Source organism: Homarus americanus, unplaced genomic scaffold (assembly GCF_018991925.1).
Source record: "Homarus americanus isolate GMGI-L3 unplaced genomic scaffold, GMGI_Hamer_2.0 scaffold37032, whole genome shotgun sequence".
Taxonomy (NCBI): domain Eukaryota; kingdom Metazoa; phylum Arthropoda; class Malacostraca; order Decapoda; family Nephropidae; genus Homarus; species Homarus americanus.
In genome coordinates this window covers 481,429-506,722 of record NW_024731852.1, presented here as the reverse complement: position 1 = coordinate 506,722, position 25,294 = coordinate 481,429, and the positions used below count along the sequence as shown (strand labels likewise).

The following is a 25,294-nucleotide window of genomic DNA, read 5'->3' as shown; positions in this document are numbered from 1 at the left end:
AGGTGTTCTGTGGGATTTTGAGTTAAACATTAGAAATCCTCCAACAAAATACTAGTAACCTTTTACTTGGGGTGGGGTGTAGGCATTCACCCCACCCCCCCACACAGATTGTCCCCCTCCTGTTATTGTGTTATAGAAATTGTAACCTTGACACCTTGATGAATGGCACAGAATACTTCATTGGAGAGTTGTAAGGTATTCAGTATGCTAGACACTAGAGTATATATTTTTTATGCCAGTCCTATTCCTTTCTCAGTTTTGATTAGCCTGTTCACTTTCTACATATATATAGTACTGTATTTTCTTTCACCAAACAAATACTGTATATGGCAACCAGTTTGTTAGAAATTTTGTTTAACCTGTTGTGCCGGCATTTTTTGTTTCTTGAAAATCAATAGTTACTGGTACTGTATATAGAAAAAGTGTTCACCTCTTCTCTGTGTGTGGATGTACAGTCACCCAAAAAAGTCCTGTTGCGAACCATTAACCCCGAGATTCAGACTCTTGAATCCGAAGCATTTATGGACAGAATAATGTATCAGTGTCTACTGCTTCGGGTTCACGAGTCTGAATCGTGGTTCGCGACAGGACTTTTTTGGGTGACTGTACCTATACAGTATGTTAGATGACGTATAATTTACTTGGGTATTAAAGTACTGTATGTTCATGTGTCATTAAAGTACTGTACAGTGTTGCATTACTGTATTATACTCGAGTTTGAATTTTTTTTTTTTGTACACTTTTACAACTTGTAATTCTTATTAGTTTTGACACTGGACTACAAACTGTCAGCCACCCACCCACCAACTGCTAGGCCATTGCTGAGCATGCTATGTGACCTGTAAATTTTTTTTATACGTTTGGCCATAGAATCCGTTCTAAGTAAGGAAGGTTATCATTGAAAAATAAATTTTGAAATTTTTTCTGCGTAATGTTTTTTTTATAAATATACGTATATGAAATCATGAATTGAAAACAAAACAGTTACTACTGTATAGATATGTAAAGGTTTGTTAAATTTTATTTTAGTCATTTATAGAAAGCAAGTGTTTCCCAGAAAGAATCATTTGTCTCATTAGTCTAAATAAAGTTATTTAGAAAAATAAATCATAAGAAAGGGTTCAGAAAGAAATAGAATAAAAGAAAACAAAATAAGATACAAGACGTTGATTGGAATCCACAGAAAAATACTTTGATGAAACTGTTTTATAAAGTCAGAGAAAAGAAGATTTGTATTCACTGTGTCAACATGTACTGACAGGCAAGGGAGTTTCAAAAAACATTATGATCAATTAAAGTGGTAGAATAGTTCTTTCCGTGAAATGAGTAAATATTCCAAAGTGTTAAAATTGTTTATCTGTTGTATCAGTGTGCATTTATGCAACCATTGATATAAGCATCAGTTTTGGGGCCATTTCCCTGACAGCAGTCTGGAGGTGACTTGACAAGAAAATGGGCTTAAACCTGTAGCTAAGCTTTTTGATGAAATTGACCCCATAACTCTACCTCCTGTAGGATACTAAATTACCGGGTAACTTGTTTTCACAAGCAAATTGGTTATGCTTGAATTTTGGTTACTCCAAAGGATTTGGACTTTGAACTTGTACGTCTGTAGCAACTTACTGTATTTTGTATGGTGACTGTTGGCCAGTTCTGCTACATTCCAAAACATTACTGTTACCTTTATTCAACTTAGAATTGTCTGTGGATGTTGCACTTCCTAAAATTATGCTATGTGCAAGACATTCATACCTGCCATTTATGCATGTCACAAGTTATCATAGTTGGGTGTGATCCTCCAGCATATAACCAGCTTTGAACTTTTTAACCTTATGATACATTCACTCATGATGAGGTCTTTACAACTATATTAGGATCAACACGATTATTGCATGTGATATGTAATATAAATTGCAAGCTCTTTTTGGGTAATGTTTCCTGGACTAAATCTATGAATTTTGGTGAGTGAGATGACACTATCTTGTCTCATGTAATGGTTGATCTCTTTCAAGTCACCAAATTTGTAGTTGATTACTGCATCACACATCTGTTTAAGGTTACTACTTCTCACCCAGATGCCCGGTAGAGGCTATGTTAATCTCTCATTTGGGAGCCTCTTGACAAATCCTCTCCTTGCAGATACAGTACAGTATTACTGTATATAGTGTACTGTATTTAGGAACCATATATGGAAAATGTGGCAGTAGCACAAAATATTGAAAACGGGGGCAAAATTAGCAATATCCATAAATTTAAATGCAGCTCCCCCCCAACTTACGACGGGGTTAGGGACCCAAATCCAGGTCATAAGTCGAAATGGTCATAAGTCGGAAATGCTTAAGTAATACATAGAAAATCTAAAATGGGTGTCATTGTTTCTTCTCAGCACCACAAAACTCTCACTTTTAAGCTTGCCAGCCATTTTAAAGTGAATTACAAACAAAAATTTTGTCAGTACACAGCGCAATCACTGACGTTGGGACTCGAAAATACGTAATTTGACAAAAATTTGGTACGACTGAGGCAGGTCGTAAGTCGGGGAGGGGCTGTAATAGTTATGAACATTGACAAAGATTATAATAACAGGCAACTTCACCACTTAAAATCTTCTAATCAAATGACCGGTGACGCTCAATGCCAGTTTGTCAACTTTATTTGAAAAACTTCGTACGTTCAACTATTTATGGCTTGATCTCCAACCCTTCTTAATCTTGATACTGAGAATCATCATAATCACCATCCACATTTTACGGCCATTTTCCACACTTGCATGGGTTAATTGTGATTACCTGATGGCAGCACTCTATGCTGTGTGGCCTTTTGCAGTCTCCTTTGTCAGATTCTTAATTCTGGTGCCATTTCTTATAACTTCTTTCCATGTCATCTTGGCCCCCTCCTATCCACACTTAGACTCCAGCATCTGTTAACTCAGTTGGTCTCCTCTATTCTACCTTAATGCTGAGCTTTGCCAATACCCTCAATACTCGGCTTCCCTCTTGGCTCTGGACAGGATTATGTATCTTTTGATGTTACTATACACATTTGCCTCACCTTTTTCATTCCATCTTGCTCAATCCTATGTATGTTATCTTATTTATTTACCCATGTTTCATTGCCATGCATCATTATATATATCGTGCTAGTTGCATACATCTTTCCTTTCAAGTGAAGGGAAGGCGGCTTGTACCATAATAAAAAATTTCAATAATGGTCTTCTTATTTAAGTAAAGATTTTTTCTTAATATTTGCCAATACTCTGTACAGTACAGTATATAATGGAGATAATGTCTTTCATTACAAAAATAGACAACAAGCAGTCAGTGAATGTAGATCTGCTTGAACTCACTCACTCACCCGGCCCAGTGTTCATTGTTATAGCATGAGTGTACAGTACTTTACTCACATTAATACTCCCATTCTCTCATAAAAGTAACCCAGTTTCCCTTGGTCAAAACTAGTATTAAGTTTTAGCCTCTCACTGCCTCTGAGAGGTAGTTGCCAACCTAAACCAATTGTGTCTCGAGTCTACTCCAGCCTTTACATGACTTATGTGCGAGTGGAATTTGCCTTAGTAAACCCACAGAAAAAGGGGGGATTCCACTAATAATGGCAAATCACCCCTAGCCACAAAACTGTGGTGTGTCACCCAGGTAGCCACTAAGCCAGGGGTGGGCAATTATTTTTGATGGAGGGCCACTTCATGAATGGTGGCACACTTCACGGGCTACAGGTTAACAGCGACGAGCCAGTATTGCTGCTATGTCCACCCAACTTCCAAAATTGTCCTTTCTGTAATTAATAAGAATTTTTTTTTCTGATTGCCAAATGCAGTGGCGGGCCACAGAAATAATTTGGCGGGCCAAATGTGGCCCGCGGGCCGCACTTTGCCCACCCCTGCACTAAGCTGTGGTGTGACACCCAGGTAGCATCTAAATAGTATGTTGCACATCCATGAGGTGACCAAGTATATTATACAGTAATTGTTTTGCTTGTTAGGCCGAGAGTTGTGGTGGGTACATACTGTGCTTAGCTACTCCCTCATGTAAACTGTGACCACTTATTGTATATATCTCGATGGTAAATTGCCACTTGTAACAATTTTAGCAACTGCAAATTGCATAAGTAGCTAAAGAATTCCTGTAATACAGATTGTTCATGAAGTATTTATGAGGAAATTAAATATGTTAGCTAAGCTATTCATAGTTGAGACAGAAGGCAGTTTTGGTATATACAGTATATTTTTTTCTTGCCTAATTTCTTTAGAGTGGTTAGTTTTACTTGTTTTTTCAATAACACAGTCTTTCAAAGTGCTGTGCAAAAATTACCATTAATTACATGGAGTCCAACAACAGTTACTTTAAATGAAATGGTGAATTGTGTTTACTGAAGTTAAGCTGTAAGTGGATTAGTAATTATTCTATCTGCCAAGCTGTACTAAGTTGCCAGAAATTGTAAGCTTCAAAGCATTGTACACCCACCACAAAAAGGTCTCGAACGCTCTAAGGGTCATACAATATGACAAAACGAATGAGAAATCTGAACATTGCTCTGAGGAAGTGTAAATGCTATAAAGACGAGCAACATAGGTTATTACCGTATTTTGTGGCGTAGAAGACGCGCTTTTTATTAAAAAAACATACCTTGAAAATTACCATGTGTCTTCCAAGACGCTAGTTGATGGGCAGCGGAGGTTTTCTTTGGGTCAACTGACATCATCCCCTTACAAAGACTGTTACCTCATTATACTTAGCAATTACAGTACAAGTATTCTCTATACTATAAAACAATTGATTTAACTAATATTGTTGAAATACTGCGAAAAATACTATTACAGGTATTTACTTACTCAGTAGGTAAAAAAATAAAAATGAACGGCTGCAGCTCCACAACCCTTGCTGCTGTGCGGTTTGCTTACTAATGGCAGTGGTGTGGCAGCGCCATCTATTGAGGAATTGCGAAAGGTTGTCTGCCTGTTGTTTGCTTACCAAAAATTTTAATTCAACTGATTTTTACTGAGTTGCTTTTTTACCTTTTTTTTTAAATAAAACTTTCTTTTCTTTAGACGTTGATATACATGTTTACATTTGCTTACCTTCTACTGATGGAAAATAATTCTCGTCATTGTGATACCAACAAAATCAAGAGAATAAACACTACAGTCCGCTAGACGCGGAGGTGACCAGATGTATAAAATGAGTGCTGTATTAAAGATTTCCACATCTTATACAGATTTTTTATAAAAAATTGATGAAAATGACGACTGATAAGCAGTTCTAAGTGATGATATTCAAAGAGGTGTGTGTACTTGTGCCAAAAGGACTGTATATCAAGCAACAGTTTCACTGGTGTCGGTTAGTAAGTATAAAAAGTTTTTTCCTAGAATTACATTTCCAAAATCAGGGTGCGTCTTCCACGATGCAGCGTCTTCTACTCCGCAAAATACGGTACAGAATATTGAGTCACTTTGCATCCAGGCATGTCAACCATTCTGTGATTACATGTGCCATAGTGCTCATTCTGAAATCTGTCATGCCCGGCTGTTCAAAAACTTTTTTGTGGTGAGCATGCATATTCAGCACCCTATTTGTAAGCCTGTTTCAGCAAAAGATATTTTGTTCATTTTTAGAAAGGTGCAGTCACTTGTACTTTCTAGGTACAGTGGCTGGTGTGTTTTGTTAGATGTGGCAGTTCTGTGTTTGTTTACATTGTATAAAAACTCCCATAATGGCCCTAAGGAACCTCACAATAGTAGCCAGACTAAGGATGCTGTACCACTGATGTACTAGATATAAGTGCAGGTGACTGTACCATAGTGTCTGTGTCAATGGTGGCAAATACTGTACAGGATAATAACTAGGTACAGAACACTTCACAAGACTGCAAGTCAGGATACAACATGTGCAGTTAGCACACCAAATGTGAGAAGATTTGGCATGCTGGGTGAATGGGTGGTGTGGGGGCATGTCTGACAAATTGTTATCCTTCTAGCCATCATGTGATTGCTCGATGAGAATGAGAGGACCTCATCCCAGGTTTAGGTTTGTCCCAGCCTGTTGTAAACAGAGGCTTAGGTGTTTGGGCATTCCCATGTGGATCCCTGTAGCCTGCAACAGTTGCTGTCAAAATAACCACAAGTTGCTGTCCCCATCTACAGGAGGTTAAGAGACTTCATGGTACAGTACAGTTATTTAGTCACGAAGTATAAAGCTTTTATAAGCGAATATAAAAGTTATTGAAGCAACAATATAAAAAAATACCTTGATGTTTTAACCCTTTTTGGACATATCCCATAACAGATGTGGTCAGAATGACCAGAATTTGCAATCTCCACCCATAAAGGGATAAAAAGGTAAACATTTAAGTCTGCTTTACAAATAAAAGACGGTACTGGAAAAGTAAGCAACTATCTGTCCTCTGCCTTCAGTCTTTATCTATCACTAGTATTGTACTCTCCAACACAACAATACTTCTCATTGATACATTCGATTCTAGACAATCCCTTGCTCTTGTTGACTCCTTGCTCATAACTCAGACTTTTGCAATCTTGTTTGCATTGTTTTCCATTTTATTTTTCCCCCAAATACAGTATACTGTAGGTACAGTCGGCCACAAGAATAAGTATACACCTACGGTTCGTGTTTGAGACAAAATATCTGGTAACACTATCCTGAACAGAACAGACAAAATTACAAAATAACCTGTAATTTATGTTTTGTTCCTACATATATGTTATAAATACATTTGTTGTGAATGTTTTACTAGTGTCTTGTGTTTGTATTACAAGTAATATATTGTATCCAATGTTAGTAAACTTGTTGCAGTTATCGTACAGCTCCCTCCTCCTCCCCACTTTTTCTCTTACCCTACTTTTTGTTTTTACTGATGTTTGTATTAGTAAAGGAAGGAAGAGGAGTAAATAGAAGAATAAAGAAGGGAAGCAGAAAATAGTTACAGATAACAGGTGGGGCGAGCCGAGTTTCATCATGCGTCTGGATGCACAGTTTCAAAGTTACCAGACCATTTTCAGACCTTACAGCTACAGTGTGTAGCCTTATTCCTGTGGCTGACTGTTCATGTATATTCTCTCACAACTTTAAGTGCTGCTTCTGTTGATATTTACATTTCACTGATATTGCTACTTTCATCAAAATTAGGAAATAAACCCCCTGCACTGGGTATATATATGGGAAAATTGAAAGACAAAACCAAAAACTATTCTTATCTTACAACCTGGTCATTCATGATATAAATAATAAAAAAAAACATGTACTTTAACAGGTTGGGATCATAGAAGCTGGGAAGAATGTTGTTGCTGAGTCAACAAGGCGCATTGAGTATGTGTGAGGCAGTGGGTGAGTTAGGCAATACGAGGTACACAACACTGATTTATATGTAGGAAGTATAAAGTACAGGACACTCGTTTTATTGTGTTGTTACTATTTACAATAATTATTACTGCCTCCAGTAATTGATCACAAAACTGTTGATGGTTCTGTACTTGGGGACTAGAAACACGGGGTGAGGCACGTAAAGTTGACGGGTGATATTTCTCTATTATAAAAATTGAGATATTACTGAGCAGGGAGGCTCTCATGTGTGTGTTAGGGAAAGATATACGGTAGGCCTTCTGGGTAACATTATGTAACTAGGCCTACTGTATGTGACGATTCAAACAGTACCAGAAAATAGTAATCCATCCTATGACAGGAAACGAAGCCCCATAAGCATCTGTCATATGATGGGAACCGAAGCAAGGGGGTTAACTACCATTCACCCCAACTAATCCTCAGATTCAGTTAGTTTCACATCATTATTCACATATGATAGATGTAACAATATTTTAGGTTTCCATGTCTGGGTTGCATTCTGAAGTCACCCATTCTCATTTTCATTTCTTGTATTGCTACATCTATAAGAATATCAGATAACCAAGGTAGTATTACATATCCCTGGATCACTCTCCCTCCTCCTCCTCCTCCTCCTCCTCCTCCTCCTCCTCCTCCTTCCCACCTTCTTTCAGTGCTCCTGCTCATTTTTTGTTTTATTCTTGGCCCTTTCCTACATTAATGCAGGGCAGCCTGAACCGAGAGCAAACAATGATTATTTGTTATCTCACATTCATTTGTCCTATGAGTTACTTGCTATCATATTCTACCATTTCCACACACACACACTGTTCTATTGCTTCCTGGACGGTCACTCCTCCCACTATGAGTGTATTCTTTACTCCGCCCTTCCACTTGGTCAGACCATCATTAATAATCATATACATTACTGAAGTAAATGTCCTCATACCCTTTCCAAATGGGCACATCCTTCAAGGCAGTAATGCTAAACTTGTGTGCTTTTATTAATCCACTAGAGAAACTATTCAATCAAAATACCCTACCATATATGGTACTTTGATCATTAAATATCCTACCATAGTATACTTTCGTCGTTAAATATTCTTCCAAATAATTTTACTACCATACTCAAATGACTTTTGCCTTCATTAATTCTTCCTTTTATTCTCTCTGCCCTTCCCTTTATATAAGGAGACAATAATAGCTGTTGTCCAATGTTTTGGCACCGGGTACTCACCCACTTTTTTATGTCGACAAACAAATGAATAAATCAATCTCATTGTGGTGAAAAGTGAAACTCGTCATATCTTCCTTTCTAGGGTACAGATCTTCTTACCATATGGATAATTTTCATATTCCTGTTATGACTTTGAATGATAATTTGATTAAATATTTAGATCCCAGTCACAAGTCTATACCCTGGGGTAAGGGTTTTCAACTTGCAGAATTGTTTGCCACATCACTTGTTTGATCCAGACTTGGTTATAGAATGGGATTTCATGATCAGTCTTTTATTTTTAATATCTGACTAGATGAATGTACATCTGGTATCTGCATACATTATAATATATAAATGCACAACTGTTAATGTCGTACAGAGAAGTGTAGAAGTTTAGTAATGCTGTACAAAGTCAAAACTAAATGACAGTACAGAATAGGCACATTGACCACCACAGGAGCATAACTGTACTTGTTAAATTAACCCCATAACATTTTCATCAACTAATGCTTTTACTGGTTTTTCCAATTGCATTTAAAAACCTGGAATTCTTTGATTGCATCTGGGAGAATGCATCCAAATGGAACCAGTGTCCTTCAACTTTCACCCAGTCCCTCTTTGCATGGGAGGTTGCCCTCTTCACATATTTAATTAATGTAGCCATGGTAGGTGGAATGTTTTCCTGCTGGTGATTTCAGAAAGAAAAAGAGTCATCCAAACTACATTTAATTTTCTGTGTGGTTTATGAAATAAGATTACTTCCCCCCACTCTTTTGGTAAATTTTGTAGATTGCAGAGAACACCGAGACTTCTTAGCTTCTAGATTGGATGCAGTATATAACGTGTGCAGCAGCAATGTATTTGAGAATGTGTCCATGATCATTTTAATGAATCCAAATGAATTGTGACAAAACTTGAGATGCTCTTTAATATAGTTGGTTGATGTACACCCCCATTCCATCTTCAGACGATGCATTAAGTGGCTACCCCAAAGTCAGGAGCCCCCAAAAAGGGGGTTACTTGGTTGTCTGGGTGATGTCTCAGTGTAGTGTACATACAATGAATGTACCACTATTTTTGTGTGTGGATATTCAGTCTTTTTATAATTATTAAAAATATATACGTGAGATATGGATATGCGAGAGGATTACAGAAAGAGAAGATGTTAAAGAGGGTGCATGGAGGCAATGTAGTTTATGCATTAGGTAGAGGGAGACTGCTTAAATTGTGAGAGGGAAAAGAGAAACATTGCAATTTTAGGAGTGAGCTAAGAAGGCGACAAGGTGAATATTGACGGTAGAGGAGACACTGTATGTAGGGTGGCCTAGAGACCCGAGGTTCCTGCAGGAGGGAGGCAATGTGGCTAAGTTAATAAGAAGAATTCAAAGGACCTTCATTCACCAGTCCACCAAACCCACTATGGCAGCTGTTTGGTATTCTTAATCTCAGTGTACTTGTATGGTTGACTTATCTCTCATCGACAAAATCATGATATAATGTACAGAGATGATGTTCCTTTTGACACTTGTAATGCACATCAGCTTGATTGATATATAATTATTCAGTCAACCTGTTCATTATACCTGTAGTACTCTTGAAGTCATCAATTCTTTATAGTACATTGTATAAATTACAGTATAACATATTTCATATTTGAACATGGTACAGTACATTGCTTGTGTTATTTTTTTTATTTATATTTTTCATATGTCCAGCTTTAAAGTAGAGGTAATTGTCTTTTCTACATATGTGCCACACCATACATCTCTACTTGTGTAAGGCTGATAGAAGTGTTAACTGACACTAAGATATTGATGGAATGGGGTTCATGTAAATACTGTAGTTCAGCACAGTATCTCCAAATATCCTCATATTCCTTCAATAGGGAGAATCTGTGTCAAGTGTCAATGCTCTCCTGAAGTTGATCTCACTGATTTTGTTATACTATTTCCCCGTTCCTGTAAAATGGATTACCACCTTGAGTGCCCCGAGGGAGGGGTAGATACTTATTCATTATGGGGTCAGGGTCATAATTGCTAAGACTGTATATTTGGTGTCTAAATTGTAACATTAGTTTCTTTATACTGGTGAATGTGGTGTTTTACAAGATACAAACTCATTGGGGGATAACTGGGTCATAGGTCAGTCATTTTTACTCTAACTAGATATTTGGTTTTTGAACCATAGCACAAACTTCTATGTACAGTATACAGTAGTAGTGACAAATCTTACTGTTCAGGAAAGAATTGTCTTTATTAATTTTGAGGACACTTTAAGTCAGTGGTCATAATCATCATTGGCAGAAATAGAATTTAGATTTCTAAACTCTTTTACGTGAGTTTCTTGCAAGATCCCGTGGCCTGGGATTAAGATTCCTGTTGATTTTGTGGTCGGTGAGTAAAAGATTAAAATGATCTTTGTTAAAAGTAGCACTTGGATCTTAGGACTCATAACCCTTTCACTACTGAGATGCCACTTTTAATATTTTACTTGGCTAACGCCAGACGATAATCCAGCATGGAGGAGATCCTGTACATGAGTGGTTAACAGTAGCTCCATGCATTTGAGCATAAAATTCTGTGGGCCCCTGGCTCCCTAAGGGGGGAAAGTTGTCTGGATTTTAGGATCAAAGTTCATGTTGTTCATTCTGAAAATAAAATTAAGCTTTTCACATGGTAACATTACTTTGCATGTACTGTATTTCATAAATCTTTTGCAGAATGTTGCTTTTGGGCCGAGGGAGAAGCTTATTGTTTTTTAGGTCACTAGTACTAAAGGTAGATAATCAGGGCTTATAAAATTCCCACTTTTCATTTACCCTTTTCTGTGAAACTGAATTCGTGCATTGCTTTTGGGCAGAGGTCATTAGTGCTAAAATCAAACTACAGTACCTGTATAGTTGCCATACAATGGTAACACTTTCCATGTGCTGGACCATAAACCTGGTATAATTCACCGGTCTGCATGAATCTTGATGTTTTCAAACTAATATGTGTTCCCTACCCTGTTTTTAATGTTGATTTCAGATGACTTCAGTTTTTGTCTATCACAAGGTTTATTGACAAATGGAATCCTTGAGGCAAAGGCCATTGTTCAGTGTCGCATCAGCAGCTGTAGTGTTAAATCTCCTTGTTTTGCTCTCCTATGATACTATTCCTGTTGTAATACGTCTTCTCGTGGATGTATGAACAATCCAAACGTATTCTGCTACATATGTGGGTGCTTTGTTGTGCATAAGCAACAACAAGAAATAACCGCATTCGTGAAAAATGCATGCAGTATTTTGCCGACTTGGGAGTGCAAATAGGTGATTTAGATAAACCTTGGGTGCCAGAAAGTATGCCGCACTTGTGTTGAAGGTTTAAGATTGGAAATATGGCAAGAAAAAAGCGGTGCCATTTGGAGTCCCTATGGTATGGTGGGAGCCTAAAAATCAGTGTGATGACTTATTTTTCCTCTGTGAAGATTGAGGGAAATAATGCAAAAAATAGACAAGAAATCATTTATCCCAACATTCCATCTGCCATGAGACCAGTGCCACATGGTCCTGAGGTTCCAGTCCCCATTCCACTAGATGTGTTGCAGTCTGTTTCATCAGAATCTGACCGTGATTCACCGTCAGATAACGGAAATGATGTTTATCAACCTGAAGATATTAGTGATGTACCGGAGGTATTTACTAAAGGCATCTGCTGAACTTTTAGGATCTAGGCTGAAATCAAAGAAGTTATTGAGCAAAGGGACTTATTTTTCATGGTATAGGCAACATGAACAAGAACTGGTTCAATTTTTTTCAGAGGAAGGCTCTTTGGTTTATTGTAACAATGTGTCTGCTTTAATTAACTATTTTGGCATTACCTATACAGCTACTGAATGGAGGTTGTTCATTGATTTTTCAAAAACAAGTCTCAAAGGAGTTTTACTTCATAATGGAAATGTATTTTCATCAATTCCTGTGGCTCACTCTGTTCATCTTAAGGAAACTTATGCAAATTTTCAGAAACTTCTAGAGAAAGTTCATTATGAAGATCATGGTTGGTTGGTTTGTGGAGATTTCACAGTCATTGCTTTGTTGCTTGGTCAACAGAGTGGATACACGAAAATGTCATGTTTTTTGTGTGAGTGGGACAGCAGAACAAGATGTGAACATTGGGACAAAAACACTGGCCACCTAGACAGGCTCTTGTGCCAGGTTCAAAAAATATTCTACATGAACCATTGATTGACCCTAAGAAAGTGCTGTTGCCGCCTCTGCATATTAAATTTGGGTTAATGAAACAATTTGTAAAAGCCCAAGATAAGGAAAGTGATTGTTTCAGGTACATATGCAGGGAATTTCCATCAGTCTCATATGGAAAAAATCAAAGCTGGCATTTTCGTGGGCCCTCAAATCCAAAAGTTAATGTTGGACCACCAATCTGAAGAATCGATGAACCAGTGTGAGAAAGAAGCATGGAATAGTTTCAAGAATGTTATGAATAGTTTTTTAGGCAATAGAAAAGATCTAAACTATCAAATTATTGTTGAAGGTATGTTGAATAACTTTAAGAACATGGGTTGCAACATGAGTGTAAAAGTGTATTTCTTACATTCCCATCTTGAGTATTTTCCTGAAAATTTAGGTAGTTTAAGTGAAGAATAAGGTGAAAGATTTCACCAGGACATTAAGGAAATGGAAAAGAGGTGTCAAGGACGGTGGAATGTGAACATGATGGCAGACAACTGCTGGATGCTGAAGAGAGATTGTGCCAGTGAAAAGATTGCCAGAAAATTGACAAAGAAAGTTTCACCCACCCTAGAAGCCTAATATTATGTTCATACATATTCACATACGTTTATCATTTCTTTCTATATTTGCAGCCAAATAGCCTTAATCACAATAATCTTTAGGCTTAGTTAACTTTGAAGACTGCTGAATTGTCTTATTTGTATGTTGTATTTGTGTAAGTTATATTATCTTGTCTTATTGGTAATAAAGTGTGACGTGATAGAGCAAAACAAAGTCTATTTTTGAAATCCTTGATAAATAACGAATCAGAACCACGTCTCCATTTTAAAACATCATTCAACTTTACTTAAAATGCAGACCGTTGTAATGTTTATATCATTGTTGGCACTCGTGTTAACTTTGTGCCAATCATGACTTCTTAAATAATGTAACTTTTCAAGATGAATAAAGACTGTAAATACTTTTTTTCTCTTCACAGCATTGTATTTTCCTGATCATCTCAGTTTGCTTAATTAACATGCTCCTGGTAAATTTGAGGCTGCACAACTAATTCTTCTCTATAGCTCAGTGTACTCCTGTAATGTATTTTGATGATAATCTTATGTTACAACACTGTCTGGATCAACATGTGTGTTCAGTGGAGTTAATAAATGGGCAGTATTTCAAACACATCCATTGTTGAACACTAAGCTCACAGGATTAATTTTGTCGTAAACTAATATGAGTCAAAAGTAGATTGGCTATTGTACAGCTGTTTAGGGATGTACAGTGGCAGCAATTGAAACCTTTAAATTTTTGGCGCAAATGAAAAGTTTACACGGCGTGCAGTGTAATGATTTTAATTGTGTTCCCGGGCATACACAAATGGGAGGAGCTTGTGATCACGTCACCGCCTCCCACACACCCCCAGGCACCACCCACCAAGGTCACTTGCTTGAGTGAACCACGCTCTCTGAAAGAGAGAGGTGCAAATATACGTATCACCACCACCCGGCATTCTTCACTTTTGCGCCCACTTTGAGAGCCTATATCTCCACTCAGACTGAACAGAATGGGTCGCAACAAGCTCACAATAAATGAAAAAGCTCGGGCTTTAACCCAATTGGAACTGGGGATGTCTAAGCCTCTTCTTCATAGCCTCAATGAGAAGAGGCTTCTTAGCTGTGCGCCGAGTCGGTAAACCGAGGTCTTTCTGGAGACGATGTTGTATGGTCCTGATTGCCACATGTTTGAGGAGGTCTGGGTGCTTTTTCTTCAGTGTAAAACCTGTTACAGCAGGATCAAATATCACTTCACTCTTCAGGATGTTGTCTGTCCTTGGTGAAGTCTTCCTAACTGCCCCAGATCCCACTTTCCTCTTCGGTATAGCGCTGGGTGGCAAGTCGCCGCTGCGTTTCTGAGGTGGTAAATGGCTTGCCTTGAAACTTTTAAGTCTGCGGCAACGCGTATCACAGACGTCCCCAGTTCCGATTGGGTTAAAGCCCGAGCTTTTTCATTTATTGTGAGCTTGTTGCGACCCATTCTGTTCAGTCTGAGTGGAGATATAGGCTCTCAAAGTGGGCGCAAAAGTGAAGAATGCCGGGTGGTGGTGATATGTATATTTGCACCTCTCTCTTTCAGAGAGCGTGGCTCACTCAAGAGAGTGGCCTTGGTGGCTGGGGGTGTGTGGGAGGCGGTGACGTGATCACAAGCTCCTCCCATTTGTGTATGCCCGGGAACACAATTAAAATCATTACACTGCACGCTGTGTAAACTTTTCATTTGCGCCAAAAATGTAAAGATTTCAATTGCTGCCACTGTAGTTTTAATTCTTTCACAGCCCTCGTTTATGTTATTAGGTTGTTTTACCTGTATGTGAACATATGTCGTATACAGTATTAGTTTTCCTGTTAATTATGAATTTTACACCGTGATTTTGAGAACGAGGGGATCTTCTGTCAGTGAACTAAGTGTCAGAAATGATGGATCTGTCCAAGGTTTGTGTGCTCAAAGCTCTGTCGGCCATGTGTCAAGAGGGGAAAAATAATATCGATGCCAAACAGAACCCTCAAATTTTATCATGGGGAATTTTCAGAGGGAGTGAGTGCTGTGGAGTGTTTAAGAGTTGTACAAGAAGAGGGCTGCTTGAAGGAGATTGCATGAACCACCTTACTGATAGTGGAGGTGGATTATTGGATATGATAGATATGAATTTGTGCATGTGTGGAAATAAAAGAATAGAAGTTATGTCAATAAACTTATTTAATATTCTTAAAAGTACTGTACTACAGGGATAAAAATCAGACTTATGAAGAAATAATAATATTGACATGAGTCCTCCTAATGTTTCCTCCCTGGTTTTTTATTTAATATTTTTATTGTTTCCCTCTAAACATACTGACCTTTTTTGTCAAGGAGGATTATAAGTAGTGATGTATTTTTTCTTCAACCAGAAGAATAGAAAGATGGTACAGTAGTAATTTTTCACATAAGTTTTTTTTATACAAACCTACAGTTGGATTTACAATGGCCAGCCTGTTTGCCAATGTGGTTTTACTTAATTTAATGTTAATATGTAGTCATAAGTCTTGAGGAGAGAGTAGTGATGGAGCTTCCTTTATTTATACAAAAAAAAAAATGATTGCCCATTTTATTGTGTAGATAAAGGAAACTATATCGTGTAAGATAAGCATACATTGGTATAAGCATGACAACTTTCTATGTGTGTGTTTAATACATGGATGTATGTGTGTGTGTGCACCTAGTTGAGTTTGTTTATAACTGTTGCTTTATGAGTTTTAGAAGGCCTAGGTGCACCCTTGTCAGTCTGTTCTCTCAACCTGTTAATCCATAAAATGTCTTCAAAAGTCCTCATACTTGTCTGATCTGTTTATAATGTTACATACAGTACTTAGATTTAAGAAGATAATGAATCGGTGAACTGTAAAAACTTATATTGGATTAACAAGAGTTGATGAGAACACTGTGCTTTTCCCTCAGCCCTGGCTCCATCTCTCCCTCTCTCTGGTGTGTCCCATGCTTGATAGTGTTTCTTGTGTTGCATCATGCAGGCTGGCACGGTCGCGGTGAGGTCCGTGATGGTGTCGTCCGCAGCCGCACGTCCCGCCACCATCATCCTCCAGTCACAAGCCAGTGTATGTCCCTCTCACCAACACTCTCCCAACTCTCATGTGCACTCATCTTGTTTTTTATACCCTTACTTGTTTTTCCTTTTAACGGTTAATATTATGCTCCAAATTGCCTCTTAAACATTCTGCCCCCTCTTCACTTCCTTCAAGGCTGTCTCTGATATATAATTGGTTTGTATATTAATACAGTATATATAGATTTATTTCTCATGATTCCCTTATTATGTACAGGGGGGTATCTGCATACGGTATATCACGTGCTTTTCACTGGTGATGTGAGTGCAACAAGGGTATTCCTGCTCATTACACCATAGTGCTTTTATATTACTTTTGATCTTGTCAATGACAACTCTGAATGCACTGCAACTAATGGGTAAAAAAAAATTCTTGTAGATGTAGTTAACATGACTTTACAATTAATTCGAATTGGCATGGTTTAAACATGTAGAGGGTTTAGAAAGTTGGGTGTTAAAACCTGATGACCTGAAATTAAAGTTGTCATCAAATGTATATATACTGGATCTTGAGGATTATGGATGGGATTGTTTAAAGGTGTTTCAACTACAGTATTGGCTAAATATACAGATTAGCTTTTGCATCATGACCTAACTTGATAGTAGCTTGTGGTAACCTTGAAATTGCACCCTATCATTTACTTGGAACTAATTTGTAAATAATTCCGATGGAGTGGAGCACATCTTGTATCTACCGTAAGTAGACTGTTAACTAATTGATGATATATTACTGCATGGTCTTGTCTTGAACCTTTGATGAAGTCGTTTACTCAACTGGAATTAGTGATGTTCTTTGTGTATTGATCAAGTGTTTCAAGAACATTCGTGCAGTTGTTTCATGGCTGGAAAGTCAAACATTGCACACATGACATACAATTTACATGGTTGTTGTCATCCCACTCTCATAGTAGCACTTTGATATGGGGTTCACAGGGCCATTGTCATTGCCTATGAAATGTTTGCCTCGGTTTTGGGTGCTGGTGAGACCTCCAGCTATCTACATGGTACACTAAGACTGGAATTAATACTGTACATTGAAGATTAAGGCTGGAAGTAATACCATTGAATTTGAATTTAATTTATGCTTAAAATTTTAAATACATAAAGTAAACCCTCATTGTACATGGGGAGTATCTTCCCGTTGAATGATGTGTGATTTGAATTCGTGTGAATTGAAATTTTAATGACTTATGGGAATTTTGGGATGCAATTCTTGATCTCCAGGACAGCTGCCTCTTGATCTCCAGGACAGCTGCCTCTTGATTTATGCAATACTGTATTTGCAGTTTTAAAAATGGCTGTATAATTCAAAAACATGCAAATCAAACATAGTTTTCCCATAAGAAATACAAAAAGGAAGTGGTGGGGTCAAGGGGAATGCTGCCTCAAAACTCCTTTGTACATCTATACTATATACTGTAGATACGTATTTCCTTCACTGTGTTTTATTTTTCACTGTGTATTTGTAACTCACAATCATAAAGACAAAAGAATACAGCTAAATCAGCATAAATTGAATGGGTCTTGGCTTGAGTCAATAGGTTGCTGACTGGCACATTCCACTGGTTTTGATCCTCAATCCACATGCTGATTAAAATTCGTACATACAATGTCTTTGAGGTACTAGACTTATCACTTTCTTTAATTTTGGGGGGCATTGTCATGTATTGTCTGGACCATATTCTCGCTAGAGCCAACAACCCGACCTACATTAACAATACCATATCCTCTTAATGTGGATTATTATGTCTTAATTTAACACCAATAATGATGGCCTTTCGCCGCTTCTTGGGCTGAGAGGCATCCTTGGATGTAGATGGGTATTTGCCTCTCATAATAAGGGCCAAAAGTTGTGAAACATGAAACAGCACATGGACAATCACGAGGAAAATAATCACTCACTTTGACAATGGTTACTCGGTGCTATTATGTGACGCACACCCATCGTGCCTCACACTGAGTGTCGTATATACCTCGCCAGCAACTTTTGTATATCTACGCTGTCACCCCGCACAGACTGTTTGGCACACAATTCAGACCACATAAATCCTAAACTATGGAAGAATACAGTACAGAGATCTTATAATTATTTGGTAATGGTTCTGCCTGGTAATTTGTCAGTGTAGATAAAGCAGCCGTATCCAGGGCCAGATTAAGGGAGAGGGCAGACAGGGTCGCCACCTGAGGCCCAGACTTAGAAGGAGTCAGTAGGTTACCCAAATTTGAGAGCAAGTTTATAAGGTTGGCCACCCTGTGCACTGTTGTTACCCATGTGTGGCTGTCTGTATAGTGTGGAGGTGTGTATATTTATGAGTGTTGTACAGTTTTTTCCCCTAAGTGTACGGACTAGCTGCATGCACGGTTGGTGTTTGTGTGGCTACTTGTTTTGACAATCTTTTGATAGCCAGCATGTGAATAGCTGCCTCCTCATACTGCTCTTAATACTGTAGTTTATCTTGCTCAATTACAGTACAGTACTGTCCTTCCATTTTCACCTCTAACAATATAGATTTCCTTGGCTTTTTTGAACACAGAAGCACTTTTGTCACTTAATGCTCACCCAGCACTAATAGGAGTGCCACTGGTAAACCATACACATCCAGCCAAATTTAGTGAGGTAATACAATGTGCACCCAAGATGATAGTCAGTTGGGTGAGGTCTTGAGTACAGGTCTCCCTCCTCAATCATGATATTTCTCACAGAAAGTATAGTAAAATATTCCAACTTACTCTCTTACATTTCCATTTATGGCAGTTTCTTGGTGTTGGTGAGTTTTGCCAATAGATAGGATCAACGTCTTAGTGCAGGGAATTTTAAATTTTCCAGTTTAAGTCGGCAATAGCAAATCCTCCCCCAAATTTTCTGGTACTAACGTATCGTTTAATATATACAGTATGTACAGGTACTTCTCGATTTATGCATGTTTTTTTTTTTTTTTTTAGTTGATTAGCCCACCCGGGCACAGGTCACTGACCCACATTGGGGCCTGGGAGGCAAAAATTTTATAATAATAATAGTAATTCATAGTAAATAAATTTTATAATAAAAAGTAAAATAAAATAATAACAATAATAATAATAACAATACTGTAATAATGATAATAAAGAAAAAAATAATAATTAATAGTGAGAAACGCTATATGTTTAGTACTGTATGTTGTGTTGTCACTAGTAAGAGAAACAATTGAGAAATCCTGCAATTGTGTGTAAATGAGGCAGAAAGACAGATCAGCAACCTGGGACTTGGTCACAATATTCGTGATGCCATGTGGCAGCAGGGTCTACCATTAGACAACACATAATGCTTCCAATATCTTCCCAGGCGGTAGTACCTCCCTGTTTGATAGCTGCCTGCTACCTGTTTGGTTTACACCAGTTTTAGAATAACAAGCACAGTCCATTTACACTTTTATTTAATTTACGGGAGTTTACGTTGGGAATAACGTGACGATCGACAAGCATCATCACTGAGCTGGCAGCGTGTTGGTGTTGCATTGCTAGCAAGTACACACGGCATAGGTATGCAGCTTCCCACCTTGCAGTCCTCAGTGCCTGGATACAGTCTATAGTCATGGAGTCCTACTGTATTTTGTGTTGCAGTATACTGTACTGTATATGGTCTGCCCCTTACATCATGCCACCTTTAAGTTCTCCTGGTACTGTACCAGTGGTGCTAAGAAGGCCATCACCATTGAGATTAAGATGGATGTGCACAAATGTTATGAGAGGTAAACAAATTACACGTGCCCTTGAACTTATTGAATCTACTTTATGGACTATTCATGATAATGCAGAGAAAATCAAGGAGAGTGCGAAAAGTGGAACATTAAATCGGTGAATATAAGACCTCGTATTTCCGAATGTTGAGCACATGGATCAAACGCCAAACTCATGAAAATGTTCCCATCAACCTGCTTGTAGTTTTCACTAGTATAATATTGGGTTCTGTCTTATTATATACAAAACCCCCTAATCTCCTCAATTTACATTGTTTGATTAATGCATTTTTTACTTACACGACCATTTTCAAGAACGTGATTACTGAATAAATCAAGAAGTTTCTACTGTATACTTAAGTATACAGTAGTTCGAGTGTTTATGATAAACTTTTTATGCAAAATATGCAATAATTTTGAAGGGTTAAAATTCATGCATTTTTGTGGTTCATTTTGGTGAACAGTAGCTCCCCGGTACAGTTCATGCTTACAATAAGCCTACCATACCCTAGCTTCTTTATGATGCTTCACGAAGAACAGAACCTTATTCACTATATTTATGCTGCTTTAGATCTACAAGTACCCGATACCAATGAAAATTTACAAATAATCTTCTTTTGTTTGTGTCTGTTTACATTACTGGGACATTTTCAACCATTCCTTACCTGTTAGCTATACAGTATGCTAGGTTATGATTATAATCTGGTGCACTCTGCCTTGTGGTAGGGGGCGGGGCTCTGATAATGTTTCACGAGTTATATTTAATCTTTGGACAAAACCGCTACATAACTTTTGTCTTTGATTGTACACACAATCCTACATACAAAATGTGCCCCCCAAAAATATAAGATCAAAAGCTTCAAGGGAAAAACATTTCTTTGTGTGCTCGAATTAGCATGCTGAGTGGGGACGTGGGCAGCAGAGTATGGGAGCATTATTGCTTAAGGTAGGCAGAGGAAGTGTAGCTGTACAGTATTTCTAAGACAAACGTCAGGGTCCAGCGACCTGTATTTCTGAGACTCCACTGCATTATGTACAGTCGGCCACAAGAATAAGTATACACCTACGGTTCGTGTTTGAGACAAAATATCTGGTAACACTATCCTGAACAGAACAGACAAAATTACAAAATAACCTGTAATTTATGTTTTGTTCCTACATATATGTTATAAATACATTTGTTGTGAATGTTTTACTAGTGTCTTGTGTTTGTATTACAAGTAATATATTGTATCCAATGGTAGTAAACTTGTTGCAGTTATCGTACAGCTCCCTCCTCCTCCCCACTTTTTCTCTTACCCTACTTTTTGTTTTTACTGATGTTTGTATTAGTAAAGGAAGGAAGAGGAGTAAATAGAAGAATAAAGAAGGGAAGCAGAAAATAGTTACAGAAAACAGGTGGGGGGAGCCGAGTTTCATCATGCGTCTGGATGCACAGTTTCAAAGTTACCAGACCATTTTCAGACCTTACAGCTACAGTGTGTAGCCTTATTCCTGTGGCCAACTGTACATAAATTTGTACCATTTTCACTTACTCTGTTCTGTTTATATGCCCACAGTTTAGGTTTTGATGTTACACTGAACCATAAATGTACCTTTAGGGGCAATTCTAGTGAAATTTATAAATAGGAGTTTCAGTACAGTAATATCTCCATTAGCCGGATTCCATCAAACCCGGAACTCTCTGATAGCCAGAATTGAAATTTCCTCGGAAAATCTTTCTCAAAGCCGAGGGGCACATTTTCTGGAGAATTCCAAGAAAATTTTCCCGATACCCGGAAAATTCTTGGAATGGGGGATGTTTTTCCGGGTTCAAGAGATGATGTAATGGGCAATTTCTGTAACTTCCGAGAAAATTTTTCCGTGTCCTGGAAAATTCCGGGGAAGTGCTCTGCACCAATTTTTCAGGCAAACAGTGATATCACTGTATAGTGGGTAACACTGCTCATAGTACCGTCTGTTGTGGTGGTGATCAAGGTCAAGACTCCAAGGCTGGGGTTGAATTATACACAAGGTATATGAAAAAAATCAGGCTTTTTACAATAAAAAACAAAATCAGGGATTGGATTATACAGTAGGGTCGGGATATATCGCCAGATGGAGTCTAACGATGTTTGCCATATACTAAATCGCGATATACAATTACATGTAATCAATGGGGAAAATCGGGTTAGGTTCTGGAGGCCAATAAAAGTGACTAAACTTGACTTTATGAGTTTATTTTATTAATAACTAAAGCACCAATGGACACTTGACTCGGGAACAACAGACTCAGGAACACCAGACTCCGCAGCTGACGCACCATCCCTTGAACACCAGACTCCGCAGCTGACGCACCATCCCTTGAACACCAGACTTGGTAGCAGACACCACACTGCCACCCTCACTTGACGATCCCACACCTACGTAAACAAATAAACAAAAAATATTAGTTCTCTTCACTTCACTTTTCACGCCTCTAGCAACCCATTTGCACTCACGGCGTTGCATGTTTTCAATCCATATCTTGAGTGGGTCTTCCATTTCTTGGTAAAGTGGTGGCTGTAAGTGTTGGGTGGTCTTGGAAATTGTTGGTTCAGCAAATGCTGCACGAATCTTGTCTGCCTTGTATCTGATGCCACGAATGGTGCTTTCATTAACTCCGTAGTGGCGTGTGACAACAGAGGCACTTGCTCCATGTTCAAGCTCGTACAGAATCTTCACCTTATCACCAATGTTAAAGGTTTTCCTCCTCTTTTTCTCACTTGAACTAGGAGAAGTGATACTACCTGTAGTTCTCTTAGGCATCTTGCTAGACAGTAGTAGGGCATGTGGTGAGCAAATAAAGCATTTGTTTGCCATGTTGGTAAATTTGAAATATTTCCTGCCCGATTTCCCTCGTGAAATACCGTAGATTCATTGCTAAACGTATACAGTATTGGAAAATGTCGATAATTTTGGTAGTCGCGATATAAAAAATCTTTATAAAAAGTCGCTATATATCCCGACCCTACTGTACATGAGAGAGGCTTGTACACTAATATATTCGGGATTCATTCTTAGGAAATTTTGCAGCCAAAAACTACACATGGACTTACCACTTATGTATTTATTTATTTAATTGTTTATTTATTTATATATTTGATTCAGTTTTGTAGGCTATGGTATTTGCTGAAAGTTATCACTTGTTAGTTGATGTTTATCCCATACAGCATTGGTTACGGTTATTAGTGTCTTTTGTGCTGTATATTATTATTTTTTTATTAGCTATTGGAAAAAGTGAATCTTGTAACTATATAAATTGGAGCTATTAAAAATTAAATTACCTTTTGGAAAGGCCATTGATAGTTTTGTAACTGCTGGATGTTGTGAAGATCATAATTATGTACAAGTACATATGTACTTTATATGAATTTTCAAAAGAGTCTTCAAAGGTTTTCCTGCATGACTGCACATTATTGAAAGCACTTTAGTGTTTGCATAAAGATGTACTATACTGTAGTATATTAGGTTGTATGTACATGAGTAAACCTACCATTAGAAACTGCAAGAGCCACTGTGTTCTGTAGCATACATGAGTGGGTGTGTGTGTGTGTGTGTGTGCACTCTTCCTTCAGTCTGCTTTAGTAACTTCAAAATGTAGTTACTAGAACCACTATACAGTAAATGGATTCTGTAGAAATTTAGTTTGGAGATGTAACCCATTATTACCTTTTATGAATTTGTAATCGGTGTTATTCCACCATATTTTGGGGAGTTATGGCCTCAGTGGGAGACTCTTGACTCGTGTAGGCAATTTGTCTTCTCATGCCAAAGCGGGCTAGGAGAGGAGGGGGAGGGATTGTTACCATCTAGTCACACTTTCATGGCTACATTTTATTTAAGTTTACTGTGTATACTGTACTTCATTAATATACGGTGAGGCTGTAGACTGTGTTAAAGATGAGCAAAATAATCCTATTACCATTTTTTTTATTACCTTAATATCTGGTGGCTTTGGTTGAAATCCGAATAATATATTATACGACATACACTAGACTGTTTTTAACACGTATGTGGAGGTGAGGAAAATACTGTACCGGGAGAACATTACATGGGGCAAGTCCTGTAGTCTTTATTTGATATTATATTTTATTATATATTATTTATTGTTGCATTGATGACGTATTTGAATGTCATGAAATAGTGGTAGAAACGGGTATGGTGCAGTGGAGAGTTGGTTGTGGAATGCATCCTTATTTTTAACATTTAGAAAGTTATTTGTATTATGCAGTTTTGGTGATTTTTTTCTCTCTCTTCTTCAGGTGCAACCCTCGCAAACTTGTGAAACTCATTGCAGATATTATTTTAATTAGATATTTCCTGCTAAGTTAGAAGTGCATCAACTGTGGCAATACTGTACATGTAACAAACCAAACAAAATTTGGGCATTTTCAGTAATCACTGTTTATGGTGTACAGGTTGCCAATGGGCTCCATACTGCTAAAACATCTTTTAATAGAGCATACAGTATAGTCTGCATTTACGCGGTCAATTGAACCCGTGGAGGTCCGCGTAAAACGAGAAACGCGTAAACGAAATAACAGAACATGGGATTAATTGAAATAGAGACTGGGCTGACCCCCAAACTCCACTTTTTCCGACACAATACGTACGTTGTAGTAAAAATAACATCTTAATTTTATGATGGTATGCATACACAATTAATATTTAAGAGAAATATCAATAATATTAGGTTTTTTAACACTTACGTTAGTAGAAAAGATGGCTGGGCACACGGGGATGGTAGGTTGGTCCCGAGGCAGAGGGCAGATTATTGGCCCTCACCTGTATCACTATCCACCACAGAGGCTTGCAGGGCCTCTTTGTCAAACCCCTCAAAGTCCATATCCTCACTATCACTGACTTGGGCTGGCTGTGGTGGGTGGCGGGTGAAGAACTCGGTAATGTTTTGATGACTGGGCGACCTTGTGCGCACCCTGCCCGCGCCGCTTCCCGCATAAATGATGAAATTTACCGCGTAATTAAAATATTTCATTCTGGCAAGGTTCTGCATAAATGACCAAACGCGTAAACAAAATCCGCATAAATGCAGACTATACTGTATATTTTTTATTGATAATATTGTATTGTCTCTGCACTCCCCTAATGGGTCATCAAGCT

At 38.0% G+C, this 25,294-nt stretch overlaps 1 protein-coding gene across 3 annotated transcripts in view; it reads left to right on the top strand.

The window, feature by feature from the left end:
• Positions 1 to 25,294, top strand: part of LOC121867901 (transcription initiation factor TFIID subunit 4-like) — a 59,248-nt gene that overhangs the window by 8,531 nt on the left and 25,423 nt on the right. For 2 of the 3 annotated variants that reach the window (XM_042368027.1, XM_042368026.1), the window contains exon 3: positions 16,345 to 16,428. The exons of the other annotated variant lie outside the window; for it this stretch is intronic. In XM_042368027.1, coding sequence (XP_042223961.1) covers positions 16,345 to 16,428 — 84 coding nt within the window. The remainder of the gene's footprint in view (positions 1 to 16,344; positions 16,429 to 25,294) is intronic. 3 annotated transcript variants of the gene reach the window in all.